Raw genomic sequence first — 19585 nt, 5'->3', positions numbered from 1 at the left:
GGGAGATAGCGGTTTCGCCAGTGTTCTCCTGGAAGACTCTTACTTCCTATACCATTTTCATTATCACACAATTCAGTTCCATGAAGAACTTTTCCAATTCATTGCTAACTCATCTTATTAATTTGGTGGTGTGTATTCCAGGAAGACAACGCAAGCAGCTGAAGTGCAGATGACTTCTAAAAGCAATAGTAGAAATTATTATGATGCATGAAATTGCAGTCTACTGCCTAGTTTACTAGTGTATATTCCTACACCCCAGCGAGTGATTCAGTGCTTAAGTTTCTGTTTTCATGGGAAAGGGGAAAAAAAGCTTTCCATTTCCTCTCATTAGAAAATGTGTTTCATTCAACCAAGGGCAAGTTATGAAGAAAACAGAACCATCAGAGTACCATACATAAACAGACCTGCCACTAATCTCTATTATACATTTATTTTAAAACATAACTGCACATTATTCATATTTTAACACAATTTAACAGGTAATAATAGTAATCAGTATTCAAATTGTGTCAGAGCTCCTGAGGGCCCTCCAGGGTGCTAACTGGGAGATAAACACCTCAAAAAAAAAAAAAAAAAAAAAAAAAAAAAAAAGTGGTGCACTGGCATGTAGAGGAATTTAAAGCACTAATTTAAAAGTAAGCAAAAAAAAAAAAAAAATGGGGCTGTAACACTGTAGATTAGGGAACACCATTCACGACTAACTAATGCACATTACTAGCATATTGGCTGTTTATTAGTACTTGTAAAACTCTAGATTTTTAGTATTATTTATTTATTACAGATTAGTGGCAGGAAAGTGCTTCTTGAGCACCAAACCAGAATATTAAAATGATTTCTGAAGGATCGTGTCATAGTGAAGACTGGAGCTTCAGCTTTGCCATCACAGGAATAATAACATAGAAAACAGTTGTTTTAAATTCAAGTAATATGTGACACTATTCATGTTTTACAGTAGTTAATACATTAAGGACTTTCAACATCTATATATAGTAGTGGAGAAGTGGCAGTAATGGCAAAACAACTCATCTATCATGAAATGAGTAGACAAGCTTGTTTTAATGAGCTGACCACGCTACGGGAGGAAGAGAAGGACAGGATAGGTAATTAGTGTGAGTATTTAATTAGGTTGTAGGCTTAGATTACTCTGAGTGCTGTTTAGATGGTTTACATTGTTGACCTTTACTGCTTAAATTGACTTTAGCCACAACATCTCAAAAAAAAAAAAAAATGTGGAGCCTAATAGAAAATGAATGATTTAGTTAGGAGTGGCATATGTTGGTACCATATGAATATTAATGAGAATTTTTCTCTTTAAGATTAAACACCTTGAAATTGTTTGACAACGTCAAGCTGTGTGCATGTTATGGATCGACTAGCTGCAGGAGATATTCTGTCAACGTATTTTTTTTTTTTCCGAGCACAGCGTACTACAGTTTAGAACATTGTGGCCTGCTGCCAGAAACGACACTCACTCCATTTAAGGAGCAAAATCAATTCCTACTACATTGCATGGCACTCTATCATACTTCTGTAATAATCGGACATAAATCAGCTATATTAAAGAGGTGATAGGGTTATGCGCAGTAATGTCAACAATTATGTGCTGTGGCTAAAGATCTTATAAAACAAAGTACAACTAACATCTAAACTGCCTTAAGTTATTCCCATTATCTATTTAATTAGATACCCGTATTTACAAGGCCAGCCCTGAGGGAATGACTTAGCAAACAGTGCACTATAGGTGTTAGCTGAACGAAAACTAACAATAAGTCCTAGAATGAAATGTGACGAGGTGAAAGATAATAGGTGAATAATTGTGCTTTTATACACTGTGTGGGAGGCAGTGAGAAACTTTACTGCTAAGCCCCACAGCTGTTCATTGTAAAATCTGTCCTCGCAATGACTTTACGCCTGGCCCGTCGCCACCTTTTTATATCTGTGTGAATAGATACGCACATCTCACGTTAAAGTTTGTCTTAGCGTTGGCGTCACTGAACCGGCTGGCGAAGATACTGTTGCCATGAAAACTTCCTCCATCCTTGAGGAGTAGCTAACTCGCTTCGAAATGAACCTAATGAATCATCTATCACTTTCCAGGTACAAAATACAAGACTTACCACCTTAATGTTCGTTTTGGGCGAAATCAACATATCCAGGGCGAAGCTGTAATTTTGCGTCACCGCAAACAGAATGCGTACTACAGCCTAACTTCTTATCGCCAAATGTCAGATTAGATTTAAAAGCTGGTCTGTTTCTGTTGGCTGTTGTTTCTATCTTAAGATACACCGTCTGCATAGTGTCCAAATGAGTTTTTTTCTCTCTCAGTGTATACGTGTGTGTTTGACCGTGTAATTCCGCTTTTGGCAACCAGGAGTCTTTATGAATCGACTGGCACGGCATCTCACAGCTGGCCCAGATTCTTCAGCATCCCTTTCTCCTGACGATGGCTGTTGTTGTTCCTGAAAACAGTGTTTTACCTCCTCATAACTCAACGTGTAAAGAGCCAAACCACTAGAGGTGTCTGTACGTGAGTACTTCCAGAGCCAGTTTGAATGGAAGTATTGATGGAGCTATTTAAATTCACTTTGAAGTTGGTGATGGGCTCTATTTCCTACACCTTTTCCCTGACTTGAGTGGGTTAGATAATATGAAGGGGGGAAAATTGGCTTTCTGAGCTGTAATTAGCCTATCAGAATGCTTTTCTCGAAATCATCCAAACCACACATAAGCATTAATGGAGGCTGAAGGCAACAAAATTGTTGGAGTTTCCAAGATCAGAGGCGAACAGCACATGTTGAACTCTTAAAAACGTTAAAATAATGCCGTTGCGTCGCGATTTAACATTGTTAGGCTTTCACAGTGAATGCAGAACAATGCATTTTAATCACTGCAGATTGTTGTGCGCTTCAGATTCAAAGACTGGAGGTAATATGTAAATCCAAAATTAATGTCTCATTCCCAGTGTTGAACGAAGCACTTGACTTTGAAAAGTTTGTAACAAGTCCGCCTCTATTCACAGCAAATGCAATCAGGCATACTCTGCCTCTCCGCAAGGCTTTTTCACAGAGGCTGATATAAATCGTGTTTTGATCACGGCTCATTTTTATTTATAAGATCTTGTGGAGGCAGGTTTTTCAAGGGAAGACAACATCATATTTTTGGAAGCCACAGTGTAGCTACAGGTAAATTGGCTCTTCGCACAGATTTGTCACTATCGGTCTCATTTTCCCATGTAGTGATCTGAGAGCGAGCGTGTAGTCCGTCAGGACACTTCAGACGGCATCTTCTCCAGCTCAAACATTCATGAGGAGCGTCTCTCTCTGGGACACACTTGGCATGCTTTCCCTCAGAAGTTTTGATGATAATTGGCAAAGTAGCAAATGGCCTGAAATCATAATTTGCAGGTGGCCGTTTCTGCTGGCGGAGTATTTTTGCCACCTCTGACTCGAGAAATAGAAGCTGTTGCCTCATTAAGATTGCGCCTGTACTTTTTACACTGACACAAATGTGATTAAAAATTACAAAATGGAAAGACAATAGCATTGAGTAATTGTCATAATCTTTAAAGAACAATAACATCAGCTTTAATTTCCAAGACAAAGCCGCTGCTGTCACGTCAAGGCCTTTTTTGAAGCAAGCTGCCATCACAACTCGGTTTCCTATAATTAATAGTCTCTTCCTGGAAGTTTTTTTTTTTTTTTTTTAGTTCAGTGTTTACGGGAAGAAAACATAAAGTTCAGCTGGAAAAAAAGTGGTGGGCAGAGAGAGAAGGAAGGATGGAGAAAGAAAAATCAAAGGTCTATGAAAAGGCTAAGAACCAGCGCTTTGAAGTTATTATGATGTGCTGCTCACGTACAGGATACACCATTGAGGACTTTGGCTTGATCCCGTGGGATCTAGGTTATTGACCTTGCACTTTAACGGTATAACAGGGCCTTTCTTGAATCACCAGAGGTGTTAATTAAATGGAGCAGCAGAGTCAGGACACAAGAAATGCACGGACAGTGACGAGTCTGTTGTTTTACTCCACAAATAACCATTTATTCTTCACACATTTAGCGAAAATCACGGTTTATTGTAAAGGACACAAGAAGGTAGAGAAACAGAGAGATGTAGCAGTAGATTAAGTACTCGGTGCATGGCACATCATTCTTAGGGAGACGACTCACTGTGAGTCGAGTTTTTCTCTTTAATTCTGGCACCAAAAGCTCCGAAATATTCAACAGTGATAGTTGGCCAGCCAACTTGAGCCTCGTAATATGGAGTAGGAGGAGTAAATTAATCTTTGCTACAACACGAGACAAACCGTACCTTCACATTTTAGCTGCGTTAAACACTTCTTTTCGTCATTTTAGCAGAGTTGGGATTGATTTCTGTTAGGGCTGCACGATTAATCGGAGTAAAACCGAAATCGCTACATGGCTTAGTATGATTATCAAATCGCAAATGCTGCAAATGATTTAAATAAATATATGCACTACATGTTTCAAAGTAAAGTGGCATTGTGTTTTTACACACTTTCACACATGAGAAGGTAAAAACACAAATAAAAAAAATCATAATTATTCTATAGTGAATTATTACTGTAGTAATAAATATGTTTATTATTTATTTTGTTAGAAAAATCACTGTTTTTTTCCCCTCAAATCGTGCAGCCCTATTTTGCATTCAGAGCATGGCTCAGTATTTTCAGAAGCTGCTCAGACAAAAGTTTGAATTTGACCTCAGGTGTAAATTTACAGAACTCAAATGACCCCCAGCGTGACCTTTAACACTGAAATTCTGGTCTGCGGTGCCAGAAATAGTTTTAATTACAAACAACACAAATCAAAGAACATTGTGTCCTCACTTTGGGAGAAGAAGAAGAAGAAAAAAAAAAGAATCAAAATAGTGAACCAAAAAAGTAACAATTATTAAAAACAACCAGTACCATCGTAACCTTGTAAAATCAATATCTAAAACTCTAGAATGCATGCCATACTATGCAGTTGGTTTTTATTAAGAAAGTTCAAAATCGAATTGGGAATTTCTTTTTCTACATTAGCAGTGTTAGACTGAGTAATTTGTGTTTGTGTCTGTCATTGTTTGTGTTTGCTTAGTGTTTGCTTACAGTCATGTGTGTGTGTGAGTGTGTGTGTGTGTACTTATAAGCTCAGTGAATGAAGAGGGGCTTAAACAGATCTGACATCATTTTTACCATGCAGAAAATCTGCCAAGTCTTCCACTGTCCCTTTAGTTGTGTTTGTCCATTTGTGTCTTTTTTAGGTCTCCGTCTGTGTTCACACTTTCCTCTGCTGTCCTTGCCTGGCCTTGTCCGATCTGCTCTGGGGTCTTCGCCTATAGAATAAAGATGACAAGAGAAGAGAATACATGCATACCGTAGTGCACCGGGCTCTGAAGTCTGGCACAAACAGAGCAGGTGATTAGACATTTACACCTTCCTCTCCATTTCCCCCTGTCGCTGTCAGACTGACCTATAATTTGACAAAACCTGTCACCGCTTGCTGCAGAGCTCAAGGCTGACACTTGTTAGCAGTGGAGCAAATAGTTATCTGTGAGAGGGTGTGCAACACTATGCTTACTGCGTCTTGACAGCTCACTTATATAACATGGGGAACATGGAAGTTCAGAGACAATGAAAATATGAACGTATTACGCCAAATTTGCAAACACACAGTGTGGTCATAGACAGCATTGAAAATCTGGGGTTTAAAGGGATAGTTCACCCAAAAATGGAAATTCTTTCATTAATTACTCACCCTTATGTCATTCCAAACCTGTAAGACCTTCATTCATATTCAGAACACAATTTTTTTTATATGAAATCCGAAAGCTTGCATTGTCTTACTCTCGTGAACATGGAAGAGAAGAAATTGTTTAATAAAGTTGTTATTTTTGTTTTCTTTGTGCACAAAAAGTATTGCCATAGCTTCATAAAAGTAAGGTTGAACCATTCATATTGCATGGACTATTTTAATGATGTCCTTACTACCTTTCTGGGCCTTGAACGTGGTAGTTGCATTGCTGTTAATGCAATTAATGACAGTAATTAATAACAGAATTTTCATTTATTGGTGAACTATGCCTTTAATATTTCATTTAAATCTGAAAATAAAGTTTAGTTAGATTTTAAAAAAGAACCATTATGATGTACAATACAATCAGTAAGAATTATTTAGATTCTGCACATTTACACAGGTACCAATAAATTTTTTGATATTTACCATATCTTTTTCAACATAGGCTCATTGGAAATGCGTGCCTCTATATAAATTTCTGCCAAAAAATAAAAAGTACCTACAGTATATGTACGAATCACTGCAGTTTCCAGTGGAAATTAAACTTGTATTCCCTTTCACACAAAGTATGATTTACACACAGAGTTTTGATAAATAAGCCACACAATTACTTGCAGAATATTATAGCTTCAAAACAATTTTAACATCCTGCCTGACTTTAAAACATACTTTTGAACGTTTTTGTCTCATATACAGCTTCATATGCATGAGTTGTCTAATTCAGTAGCGATACGACGTAGCACTTGAGTCATGAAGAGCTCTGGTATGATCTCCGTGAAACTATGTTTAAAAAACCCCAGCTCAAATCCGCATAAGAAAGTTAAAATAGCACGGCTGCTTTAACAAATGCATTTTTATATAATTTTTGCATTTGTTAACACTGTCGGTTAGGTTTAGGGTTGGGTTTGGTGTAGAGGATACTTCCAACATGATAGCGCTTTAACCTTTAGCGACACTCCCTGGATATCTGAATTCTGAACAGCTGCAATACGTACCTCAAGCAGCGTAATAAAAACGCAGCAATACGTGCCTGTACCAACGTAATGAAAATGTGCCATGGTCACATATTGAACGTGTGTTTTAGCGCCATTCTCTGGAAATTTCACTTTGAAACTGCCGCAAAACGTGCAGTAGGGTACGTAATTACGGTGTTGCAGAAATATATATAGAGGCATGTATTTCCACTGAGCCTGGGTTAAACATTTCACTTAAATTATTGTGCACATAATATGTGTTTAGAAATTTGGGTTTGATATTTTTACAAATGTTTTTTAAAGAAGTCTCTTACTGTAATTACAGTTGTATTAATTTGATCATGTAAATGTCCTTAATGCCATTTCTGATCAATTTAATGTGTACTTGTTTAATAAAAGTATTAATTCATTTAATATAAATTTTTTTTTAGAAAATATTCTTACTCACCCCAAACTTTTTGCGTGGGATTATGTAATTTGCAATGACAAAATTCATGAACAGTAATAAATGTAAATGTGCTGAATTATTTTTATAGAAGCATTTTCACTAGTGGTTTCTGACTTTTTGACTCCATTGAAGATGCAATTTGCAATAAACTTGAATGACAGCACACTCATGTGAAGCCCATTTCTGCCACTGAATAAAACATTTAAAAAGGTAATTACGACATTTTATCTCACAATTCTGATCTTTTCTTGCATCTCACAATTATGAGTTATAAAGTCTGAATTGCAAGATTTAAGCTCGTGATTCTGAGAAAATATCAGTCTTTTTTTTCCTCAGAACTAGCAATTATTCTAACTCACAATTACAAGTTTATCTCACAGTTCTAAAAAGAAAAAAAAATTGCGAGATATAAACTCACAATTGCAAGAAAAAAGTCATAATAATGAGATAAGCACACAATTCTGAGAAAAATAGCCAGACTTGAACAATACAAACATGCAGTTCAGAGAAAAGCCAGAATTGTAAAATACAAACATGCAAACATGAGAAAAAGTCAGAATTGCGAGATATTAAACTTGCATTTGCAAGAAAAAAGTCAGAATTAAGAGATATAAACTTGCAACTGCAAGAAAAAAATCTGAATTACAAGATACAAGCAAGCAATTCTGAGGAAAAAAGGCACAATTGCAAGATAAAACTTCAATTGAATTGCAATATATGAACTTGAAATTGCAAAACAGCAACAACAACAAAAGTCAGAAAAAAAGTCAGAATTGCAAGATATTAAACTTGCATTTGCAAGAAAAAAAGTCAGAATTACAAGATACAAGCAAGCAATTCTGAGGGAAACAGTCACAATTGCAAGATATGAACACAGTTCTGAGAAATAAAGTCAGAATTGCAATATATAAACTTGCAATTGCAACAAAAGAAAGGGTCAGAATAATGAGATATAAGTACGCAGTTCAGAGAAAAAAAGTCAGAATTGCAAGATATAAACAATTCTGAGAAATAAAGGCAGAATTTTGAGATATAAACTCAAAATTGCAAGAACAAAACAGAATTGCAAGATATAACCTTGAAATTGCAAAAACAAAAAATGTTAGAATAATGAGATAAGCACACAATTCAGAGGAAAAAAAGCCAGAATTGTAAAATACAAACATGCAGTTCAGAGATAAAGTCAGAACTGCAAGATACAAGCAAGCAGTTCTGAGGAAAAAAAGTCACAATTGCAAGATATGAACACAATTCTGAGAAATAAAGTCAGAATTGCAAGATATAAAGTCAATTCTAAAAAATAAAGTCAGAATTGCAAGATATAAACTTGAAATTGCAAAAAGTCAGAATAATGATAAATATAAGCATGCAGTTCTGAGGAAAAAAGTCACAGTTGAAAGATATGAACTACAATTCTGAGGAAAAAAGCTAGAATTGAGAGATACAAACACGCAGTTCAGAGAAAAAAGTCAGAATTACGAGCTATAAACTCGAAACTGCAAGAAAAAAGGCAGAATTGCGAGATACAAGCAAGCAATTCTGAGGAAAACAGTCATAATTGCAAGATTTTTCAATTCTGAGAAAAAAGTCAGAATTATTAAATACAATCACGCAATTCTGATATATTTATTGCAATTGTGAGTATATATCCAGCAATTCTGACTTTATATCTTGCAATTCTGACTTTACAACTTGAACACACACCAAAAAAAAAAAAGTATTGTATTGTGAATTCACTCATTACTAAAGGGATAATTTACCCAAGAGATAGTTTACCTAAAAATGATTATTATTAAATGATTATTAAAGGCATATTTCACCCAAAATATTTGACTTATTCTACTGCAGAACACAAAAGAAACACTTACATCATATATTTTTGCCCATACAATAAAAGTCCAGTGCTGTTTTGCTTTAATATGGCCAAAAACAGTTGAAACATTCTTCAAAATCTTTTGTGTTCCACAGATGAAAGAAAGTCAAACAAGTTTAGAAAGACATGAGGCTGAGTAAATTATGACAGAAATTTCATTTTTGGTGAACTCTCTCTTTACTTCTTTCAGTGGGGCACATCAGAACACTCACTTGACTGTGTCCAAATGTCTTTTTCATCTCAGATGAACTCTCGGTCTGATTGTGGGAACAGTCTGCTCCCACCTGGAGAAAAAAAAAAAAAAAATCATTTAAAAAGCAAATTCAAGGAGCAAACAAATCCCAAGATCATCTAACGATCAAGCACAGAGCGAAGGGGAAAGACGTCTTGAATGAAAGTCTTTTAAATATACGTCTTAAAAAACATATGTGGCCACAATGGAGCAGTGATACTGTATAGACTATAATTGTTTGCTGTTTACATTTTCCACAAAAGCCCTGAGCTATATGAGATTATGCAGTGTTGCATAAAAAACAGATTAATCATGTTGCTCAAGGGATGGATTAGTTTAAGAAAAAAAATTTTATATGCTTGCTTCTATGAGCTCTGAAACAAGCTAGAAAAATGTTTTTTGGAGCAACATGTTTAACAGAAGAGCACAAGACTGCAAGAAACACTGTTTAACTGAAAAATACACCCTCATTTTTTTATTCTGACAGGACAAAAACAGTGAGGTTAAGTTAATGGAAGTGTTATAGGACTGAAAGAACAACTTTATACAGGCAGTAAAGAGTAACCATCTAAAACTCTTGCCATATACCTTGCTCATTTTCCTTCAGGCCAGCTTCATTCCAAGTGCTGTTTCCTCAAAAAAATTGTCAAAGAATTGGTCGGACGAATGTACTGAAGCCAGCAGAGATAAATGAATAGCAATGATCAATGTCTGCCTCTGGACAAGCTGCTGTGTGGGCAATACTAAAAGACCCGAAAACAGTTGACATGCCTTTTGATGGATGTGATCCAGTAATCTGACGACCACTTCAGTTTGTTGTTATATACTCCATATCGAAACAGTCTGGATACTCAATTTAAATGTAATGTTATATTAATAATCACTGTATAAAATATAATATTAATGTTTTAAATACCGTTCAAAAGTTTGAGGTTGGTAGGAGATTTTAATATTTAATGTTTAATGTCTCCTGTACCAAGGCTGCATTTATTTTATTCAAATATTTTATTGTAAAATATTATTAGAATTTAAAATAACTTTTATTTTTTTTTATTAATTTTAGCTAATTAACTTAATTTAATTTTAATAAATACATAATTCCTGTGATGGTAAAGCGGAATTATTTTAGTCTTCAGTGTCTTTCAGAAATGATTCTAATAAAATGACTTTTTTGCTTAAGAAACATTACTTAAAGCTGAAAACAGCGGTGCTTCTTATTGGTTTGTTATTTTATTTGATTATTTTATTTTAGTTCTATTTTATTGAAGAAAAAAATAGATAATTGCTGTAATGGCAAAGCTGAATTATTTTAGTCTTAGGGGGTCACATAATATTTTTTTTTTTATTATTTTTATTTTATTTTTATTTTTTTTTTTTTAAGAAACATTACTTATTAGCAAAGCTGAAAACAGTTGTGTTTCTTATTATTTTATTTTAATTTTTTTATTTAATACATAATTCCTGTGATGACAAAGCTGAATTTCTTCAATGTCACACAGTGAAACATTACTTATTAACAAAGCTGAAAACAGTTGTGCTTATTTATTTATTTATTTATTTATTTATTTATGATTATTTGTGATTATTTTATTAATAGGAAAAAAAAAAAAAACTTTTATTTGATTTGATTTGATTTTAATAAATAGATCATTCATATGGCAGCAAAGCTGAATTATTTCAGTCTTCAGTGTCACATAATCTTACAGATATTCTTTTAATAAAATTACTTTTTTTGCTTAAGAAACCTTACTTATTAACAAAACTGAAAACAACTTTCTTATTTTATTTTATTATTTTATTTTATTTTTATTTTATTTAAAAAAATGTATTTTATAAAAAAAAAAGCTGAATTATTTTAGTCTTAAGGGTCACATAATCTTTCAGAAATTATTTTTTTTTTTTTTTTGGCTTAAGAAACATTACTTATTAACAAAGCTGAAAACAGTTGTGCTTCTTATTTATTCTTTTCTTTTCTTTTCTTTTTTCTTTTTATAAGTACATAATTCCTGCAATGGCAAAGCTGAATTTCTTCAGTGTCACATAATCTTTCAGAAATGATTCTAATAAAATTACTTCTCTGCTTAAGAAACATTACTTAACAAAACAAAACTGAAAACAACTGTTTCTTATTTTATTTTATTTATTTATTTTTATTTTTATTTTATACATAACTCCTGTGAAGCTGAATTATTTCAGTCTTCAGTGTCACATAATCTTTCAAAAATATTTTAATAAAATGACTTTTTTTGCTCAAGAAACATTACTTATTAACAAAGCTAAAAACATTTGCTTCTTATTTATTTTATTTTATTTTATTTTATTTTTATTTTTATTTTTATAAATACATAATTCCTGTGATGGCAAAGCTGAATTTCTTCAATGTCACACAGTGAAACATTACTTATTAACAAAGCTGAAAACAGTTGTGCTTGCTTATTTATTTATTTATGATTATTCATGATTATTTTATTAATAGGAAAAAAAAAAAAAAACTTTTATTTTATTTTATTTTATTTTATTTTATTTTATTTTATTTTATTTTAATAAATAGATCATTCATATGGCAGCAAAGCTGAATTATTTCAGTGTTCAGTGTCACATAATCTTACAGATATTATTTTAATAAAATTACTTTTTTGGGTTAAGAAACCTTACTTATTAACAAAACTGAAAACAACTGTTTCTTATTTTATTATTTTATTTTAGTTCTATTTTATTTTTTTTTAAAAAAAGTATTTTATATAAAAAAGATAATTGCTGTGATGGCAAAGCTGAATTATTTTAGTCTTAAGGGTCATATAATCTTTCAGAAATTATTCTTTTTATTTATTTATTTATTTTTTATTTTTTATTTTTAAAAAGAAACATTACTTATTAACAAAGCTGAAAACAGTTGTGCTTCTTATTTTTCCTTTTCTTTTATTTATTTTATTTTTATAAGTACATAATTCCTGCAATGGCAAAGCTGAATTTCTTCAGTGTCACATAATCTTTCAGGAATTATTCTAATAAAATTACTTCTTTGCTTAAGAAACATTACTTATTAACAAATCTGAAAACAGTTGTGCATACTTATTTATTCATTATTTATTTATTATTTTAAATTAATTTTGAATAAAAAACTAAAATAATGCAAAAACAAATGAGTGGTCTCAAACTCTTGAAGAGTAAGTCTTTAAGCACACTAATAACTTCTTCAGTAAGATACAAAAATCAGCAGCATTCATAAATGATAAGACACCATTGATTAGGAAGACACCCCAATGTGTTTTATCTCTCTCACAGTCTCTGTCTTTTTCTCAGTATAGTCACACTGCACTCATCAGTCCCATCAGCAGGGTGAGAGCTGCTTTGGGAACAGTTTCATTAGACAGTCTTCATGGCATGTCATCTACCGAGAATGACATCTTCTCCCTGGGATCCTGTGTTTCTCTCCCTCTTTCTGTCTGCCTTTGTTTCCTGTCTCTGCACACTTCCTCATGTGGCTGTTTTCCCCTGCTCTCTCTCTCAGACACACACACACACGTTCAGCTAACACACAGCCACTTACCCACAATCACACACACACAATCCTGTCATTATAGTTGATAAGCGCATGTCAGCAACCAGTGAGATGTATCTCGTCTGGCCTACAGTACTCCTCTCTGCTCTACTGATATCTGTAATGCATTGTTCCCGGTTCTTCTTCCCAGTGCTGTCTCAAACCTTCCAGACTAGAGGATCCCACATCATCTGTCAGCTGCGATGACGACTGAGGATCAAGTAAGGTTGCTTTGTGCCCGCCGTCCACGTGAGAAACTTGCGAATGCATTTCTCAAAATGGGTAATCTGTGTATTTGTTTGGCTAACATCCATTACCTGTAAGGCTGTACATGAAAAATTATGCCTTTTCAATTCTATACAAAAGAAGTTTCGTAACGACCGCTGAAAAGAGCTATGAAATGCACTTAGAATGAAAAAGAAAGAGCATAATCATTTTGAAATTTTCCATAGATATTCTGGAAGCAATGTATTTCAGCAAAAACAGGTTAAAGCCCAAAGTATGTTTTTTTTTTACACATATGCCTGTGCCTATAGTTTGTGTGATGTACAGTATATTTCATTATAAGCATTGTATGTGCACAGCCAGATTTACTGCGTATGCTTTGTACCCTGATCTCACTCCACTGGCTCCCAGTTGTGGCCAGAATCAAATTTTGATGCTTGCTTTCAGGAGTAACACTGACAGAACAGCCCTTCCCTTCCTCAATTCACTACTACAAATGTTGCTACAAATGCTCGCTCCGCCAACTTGGATCACTGAACGAGGGGGAAAAAATCTCAGCTTTTCTACTCTTCTCTAGCTTACTTCCCTGCTTTCCTACTTGTCTCTATCTTACTTTCTAACCGAGTTGTCTAAAATACTGGCATTGTGTGTTACTATTGGACTATTGGTGGCTCCTTAACAATTTGCTTTTTTTTTTTTTTTTTTTTTGTGTGTGTTTTTTTTTTTTTTAACAATAATATTATAATAATAATTTTACAATTATTATTATTGAAGTTATAAATAAAACATTGTTGCAGTACATTTTAGAAGAAAAACTATTTTTTGTTTTTATAATAATAATAATAATAATAATTTTAACAATTATTATTATTATTATTATTATGATTGAAGTTATAAAAACATTGTTGCAGTACATTTTACAACAATTTTTATTACAATAATAATAATAATAATAATAACAACAACAACAACAGTAGTAGTGTAAAAATGTTTCAGTACAATTTACAAGAAAACTATTCTTAAAATTAAAAATATAATAATAATAGTTGTACAATTATTATTATTGAAGTTATAAATAAAACATTGTTGCAGTACATTTTACAAGAAAAACTTTTTTATAATAATAATAATAATAATTTTAACAATAATAATTATTATTATGATTTAAGTTATAAAAACATGGTTGCAGTACATTTGACAACAATTTTTTATTACAATAATAATAATAATAATAATAATAATAGTATAAAAATGTTTCAGTACATTTGACAAGAAAACACTATTTAAATTAATAATATAATAATAATTGTATAATTATGATTATTATTGAAGTTATAAAGAAAACATTGTTGGAGTACATTTTATGAGAAGACTATTTGAGTTTCTTTTTAACAATAATATAATGATAATAATAGTAATAGTTTTACAATTATTATTAATAATAAATAAAATGTACATTTTGCAAGAAAACAATGTTTTCTTTATTTTTTTACAATAATAATAATAATAATATATTATTCATTTTACAATTATTAGTAGTAAAGTTATAAATAAAACATTGTTGCAGTACTTTTACAAGAAAACACTATTTTGTTTTTATAATAATAATAATGATAATGATAATAACAATAACAATAACAATAATAATAATCATAATAATCATAATAATCATAATAATAATAATAATAATAATTTATAATAATAATTATTAAGTTATATATAATTTATTTAAAATAATAATAATTATTAAGTTATATATAATTTATTTAAAATAATAATAATTATTAGTAAAATAATAATAATAATTTTACATTTATCATTATTACTGAAGTTATAAAGAAAAGGTTGTTGTAGTACATTTTACAAGAAAACACTTTTTTTAAACAAAATACAATAATAATTATAATAATTGTACAATTATTATTATTATTATTATTATTAAATATTATATTATTTATAAATAAAACGTTGTAGTGCAGTTTACAAGAAAACACTATCTTAGTTTTTTTTAACAATAATAATAATAATAATATTTTTAGAATTATTATTGAAGTTATAAATAAAACAGATTGTTGGAGTATTTTTTTACGAGAAGACTTTTAGTTTAGTTTAGTTTGTTTTTTTACAATAATATAATAATTTTAAAATTATTATTAGTGAAGTTATAAATAAAACATTGTTGCAGTACATTTTACAAGAAAACAATTTTGTTTTTGTTTTTTATAATAATAATAATATAGTAATTTTACAATTATTATTATTTAAGTCTAGATTTTTGCTGGACATTTTACAAGAAAACCATATTTCAGGTTTTCTGCTTCAAAATTTCAAGTTTAATTCAATGTGCTACTTTCCTTTTTTTTGTAACTATTAAGCAGATTTTCTCTCTCTCTCTCTCTCTCTCTCTCTCTCTCTCTCTCTCTTTCAAAATATAGCTGTTTGTTTGAGCATCCTGACTAGCCCAAAACAACACTGTCTCACCAATGGTGTTATTTTGAGGCGTGTCTATCTTTTTTCCGGCCAATAAAATAAAAGGGGAGGGTTTAAGGAATCTGTTTAAAAACAATTATTATTATTAGTTCCATTTGGTGTTGTAAAGGGACAAAAATTACACGCTTCACCCTTAACTAAATGGAGCGGCAATATTTTCTTAAGGGTCCAACAGCGGCGGTTCAATATACCATTGATTACGAGAAAACTGCTGAGCGAAGCCTCAAAGCTTATTCTTGAACGAAATTTAATGCAAAGTTGTAAATGATCTTAAATGGCTAAGGGATACACTGAGATGCAATGAACATAAGTCGCCCCATTTAGTCCAAAGGGTAAGGAAGTGGCCATTTGAGTATAAGGGCACTAAAGATTTACCTTCACCATCTGGCAGTCTTTCGGCCCTGTGCTCTCTCTCCTCATTACCGCACTGCTCAAAGGCAATTTACTTGTTGTTGTGATCCGGGGAACTTTCGGGATGTCCTTAAGGAAGAGAGCATAAAGAAACAGAAGGCTACATTATGAAACGCAGAGTAGAGAAGGAAAGAAAAAGAGGGAAAACAAGAGAGTGCTGGGGTTAAATTCTCCAGACAGTTTATTATAGAGCACAGACGATTTTCCACTTAGGTTAATTTAAAGTTGGTTGTCAACTCTCTTTCTATTGTAATCTCCTGTACATGAGTGGTTTTAAAGTCAGAGCACAAAGCACACTTCTGTTATTGTTTTCATTTACCAAATGCTTTTATCTAAAGAGACTTACAGTAAATGGCAACTGTTTGGCTTAACATAAATAAAAAAAAAGCTAAGCATTTTGCAGGTTATTTGTTTAAATCACATATACCGTAGATATTTTATTTTGATGATGTGTACAATATCAATATAATATAGTATTTAAACATAAAACATATAGTATATACACTACCATTGCACTATGTAATATACACAGAGTTAGTGTGATCGCGAATCTTGAAAGTACTTGAAAACGAGTGCGCATTCAAAAGCGATTTCAATGCCCCGCATATTAATAGCGGCTCCCTGATGACTTCAATTTATATACAGTATAATTACCCAGCAATATAATTGCACTGAAATATATTTTTTCCTATCATCTCATATTTATACCCTTTAGGGGTTCTGTAGTACATGTCATTTCCTTTATATGCCTTTATATATGCGTGTGCACTATCTATATTTATATGTATATATAAACACGCACATATGTGACCCTGGATCACAAAACCAGTCATAAGGGTCAGTTCTTTAAAATTGAGATTTATACATCTGAAAGCTGAATAAATAAGCTTTCCATTGATGTATGGTTTGTTAGGATAGGACAATATTTGGTCGAGATATAACTATTTTAAAACCTGGAATCTGAGGGTACAAACAAATAAAAATATTGAGAAAATTGCCTTTAAAGTTGTCCAAATAAAATTCTTAACAATGTATATTACTAATCAAGTTTTCATATATTTACAGTAGGAATTTTACAAAATATCTTCATGGAACATGATCTTTACTTAATTTCCTAATGATTTTTGCCATAAAAGAAAAATCAATAATTTTGACTCATATAATGTATTTTTGGCTATTGCTACAAATATACCCCAGCGACTTAAGACTGGTTTTGTGGTCCAGGGTCACATATATTATGTAAACACAAACTTTTATTTTGAATTAATCACGATTAATCGATTTGACAGCGCTAATCTAGAGTTTTTGTTTTTTTAAACTTTTATATGATGAAGGCCGTAATGTACCAGACACACAGACGCACACATATTATGTAAACACAAACTTTTATTTTGAATGTGATTAATTGTGATTAATCAATTTGACAGCGCTAATTTAGAGTTGTTTTTAACCTTATGTACAATGCAAGCCATAATGTATCAGACACACAGACAGTACACACACACTTATTTAAACACAATCTTTTATTTTTAATACGATTAATCGTAATCATGATTTTTTATGATGCAGGCAGTAATGTATCAGACACACAGTATACACAGATATTATGTAAACAAACTTTTATTTTAAATGTGATTTATCGTGATTAATCGATTTGACAGCGGTAATTTTAGAATTGTTGTCTTTTTACCCTGGAGTTGTTATTTTTTTAATGTTATATATGATGCAAGAGGTAATGTATCAGACACACAGACAGTACTCACACATATTATGTAAACACATATTTGTATTTTGAATGCGATTAATTGTGATTAATCGATTTGACAGGGCTAATATAGAGTTGTTTTTATGCTTATATACTATGCAAGCAGTAATATATCAGACACGCAGACAGTACACACATACAGTATATTATCTAAACACAAACTTTGATTTTGAATGCAATTAATCATGATTCATCGATTTGACAGCACTAATCTAGAGTTGTTGGTTTCTTTTTTTTACCTTTTTTATGATGTATCAGACACACAGTATACACATATAATGTAAACACAAACTTTCATTTTGAATATGATTAATCGTGATTAATCGATTTGACAGTGTTAATCTACACTGTAAAAACATAAAAAACACAATTTGTTGAGTCAGCTTAAAATAATTTGTTACCCTGCTACCTTAAAATTTTAAGTTCAGTCAACTAAAATAAGTTTAGTCAACTTGAAATGTTAAGTTGTACTAAGTAACAACTTAGATATTTGTGTTTGCTAAACTTAACAGATTGGTAAGTAACCCAGCTGCCTTAAAATTTTAAGTTAATTCAAATCAAATATCTAAGTTGTCACTTAGTATAAATTAACATTTCAAGCTGAATAAGCTGTTTTTGAGTTGACTGAACTTAAAAATTTAAGGCAGCCAGGTTACAAATATTTTAAGCTGACTCAACAAATAGTTTTTTACAGTGTAGAGTTACTGTTTTTTAAACCTTATATGATGCAAACTGTAATGTATCAGACATGCAGACAGTACACACATACATTATGTAAAGACAAACTTATTATAAATGCAATTAATCATGATTGATTGATTTGACAGCGCTAATCCAGAGTTGTTTTTTTTAATCTTACATACGATGCTAGTAGTAATGTATCACACATACAGACAACACACACAATTACTATGTAAACACAAACTTTTATTTTGAATGCGATTAATCATGATTAATCTGTTTGAAAGGGCTAGCTGATACTTTTTAGCCTTACATATGATGCAAGCAGTAATGTATCAGGCACACATTATGTAAACAACCTTTTATTTTGAATGCGATTAATCATGATTAATCAATTTGACGGCGCTAATCTAGAGTTGTTCATGGTTTGTAATCTTATATACGATGCAAGCAGTAATGACACACAGACAACACACACATATTATGTAAGCAAACTTATTTGAATGCGATTAATCATCATTAATTGATTTGACAGCGCTAATCTAGAGTTGTTGTTTTTGTAACTATATATATGATGCAAGCAGTAATGTATCAGACACACGGACAGTACACACACATATATTACGTAAACTCAAACTTTTATTTTGAATGCGATTAATTGTAAATAATCGATTTGACAGCGCTAATCTAGAGTTGTTGTTTTTTTAACCTTACATATGATGCAAGCAATCAATCATGATGCTGAAATCACGACTCTGGGTAAATCAATGTTAGTGTGAATTAAAGAAAAAAAACTGTGGGGGATGAGGCTCCTAGCAAAGCTCTTCACACATCCTATCACTCATTTACTGAGCAAAGACAGATGAGATAAATACTACAGTAACAAACTTCATACAGTCTCTGAAGCGTCTCTCTGGAGGAGTAATGATATAACAATAATCAGCTTAGGGACTCTCTGCTCCTCAGAGTGAATGAAATAGAATATGACACACTTATTGCTTCCCCATTGCAAATCAGCATGATATCCGTAGAGGCCTAGTTTTTGGCAAGCCACGTTTAAACATAGTCATCTGGTATTGACTTGTGTACTCACTTAAGTACTAAGATGTCCAAACGTGAAAAAAAAATGTGTATATACCTTCAAAAA

At 31.9% G+C, this 19585-nt stretch overlaps 1 protein-coding gene across 2 annotated transcripts in view; it reads right to left on the bottom strand.

Annotated features, from left to right (window-relative positions):
* Positions 1–4516: 4516 nt before the first annotated feature.
* Positions 4517–19585, bottom strand: part of luzp2 (leucine zipper protein 2) — a 152433-nt gene continuing 137364 nt past the window's right edge. Inside the window, exons 10-12 of one of the 2 annotated variants that reach the window (XM_051135049.1) lie at positions 15957–16061; positions 9306–9377; positions 4517–5337 (exon numbers count right to left, since the gene is read on the bottom strand). In XM_051135049.1, coding sequence (XP_050991006.1) covers positions 5233–5337; positions 9306–9377; positions 15957–16061 — 282 coding nt within the window. In that variant the 3' untranslated portion in view covers positions 4517–5232. The remainder of the gene's footprint in view (positions 5338–9305; positions 9378–15956; positions 16062–19585) is intronic. The other variant, XM_051135050.1, reaches the window with a different exon arrangement.

This window comes from Labeo rohita, chromosome 18 (assembly GCF_022985175.1).
Source record: "Labeo rohita strain BAU-BD-2019 chromosome 18, IGBB_LRoh.1.0, whole genome shotgun sequence".
Classification (NCBI taxonomy): Eukaryota; Metazoa; Chordata; class Actinopteri; order Cypriniformes; family Cyprinidae; genus Labeo; species Labeo rohita.
The sequence above is the reverse complement of the archived record's forward strand: the minus strand, read 5'-3'. Positions and strand labels throughout refer to the sequence as shown.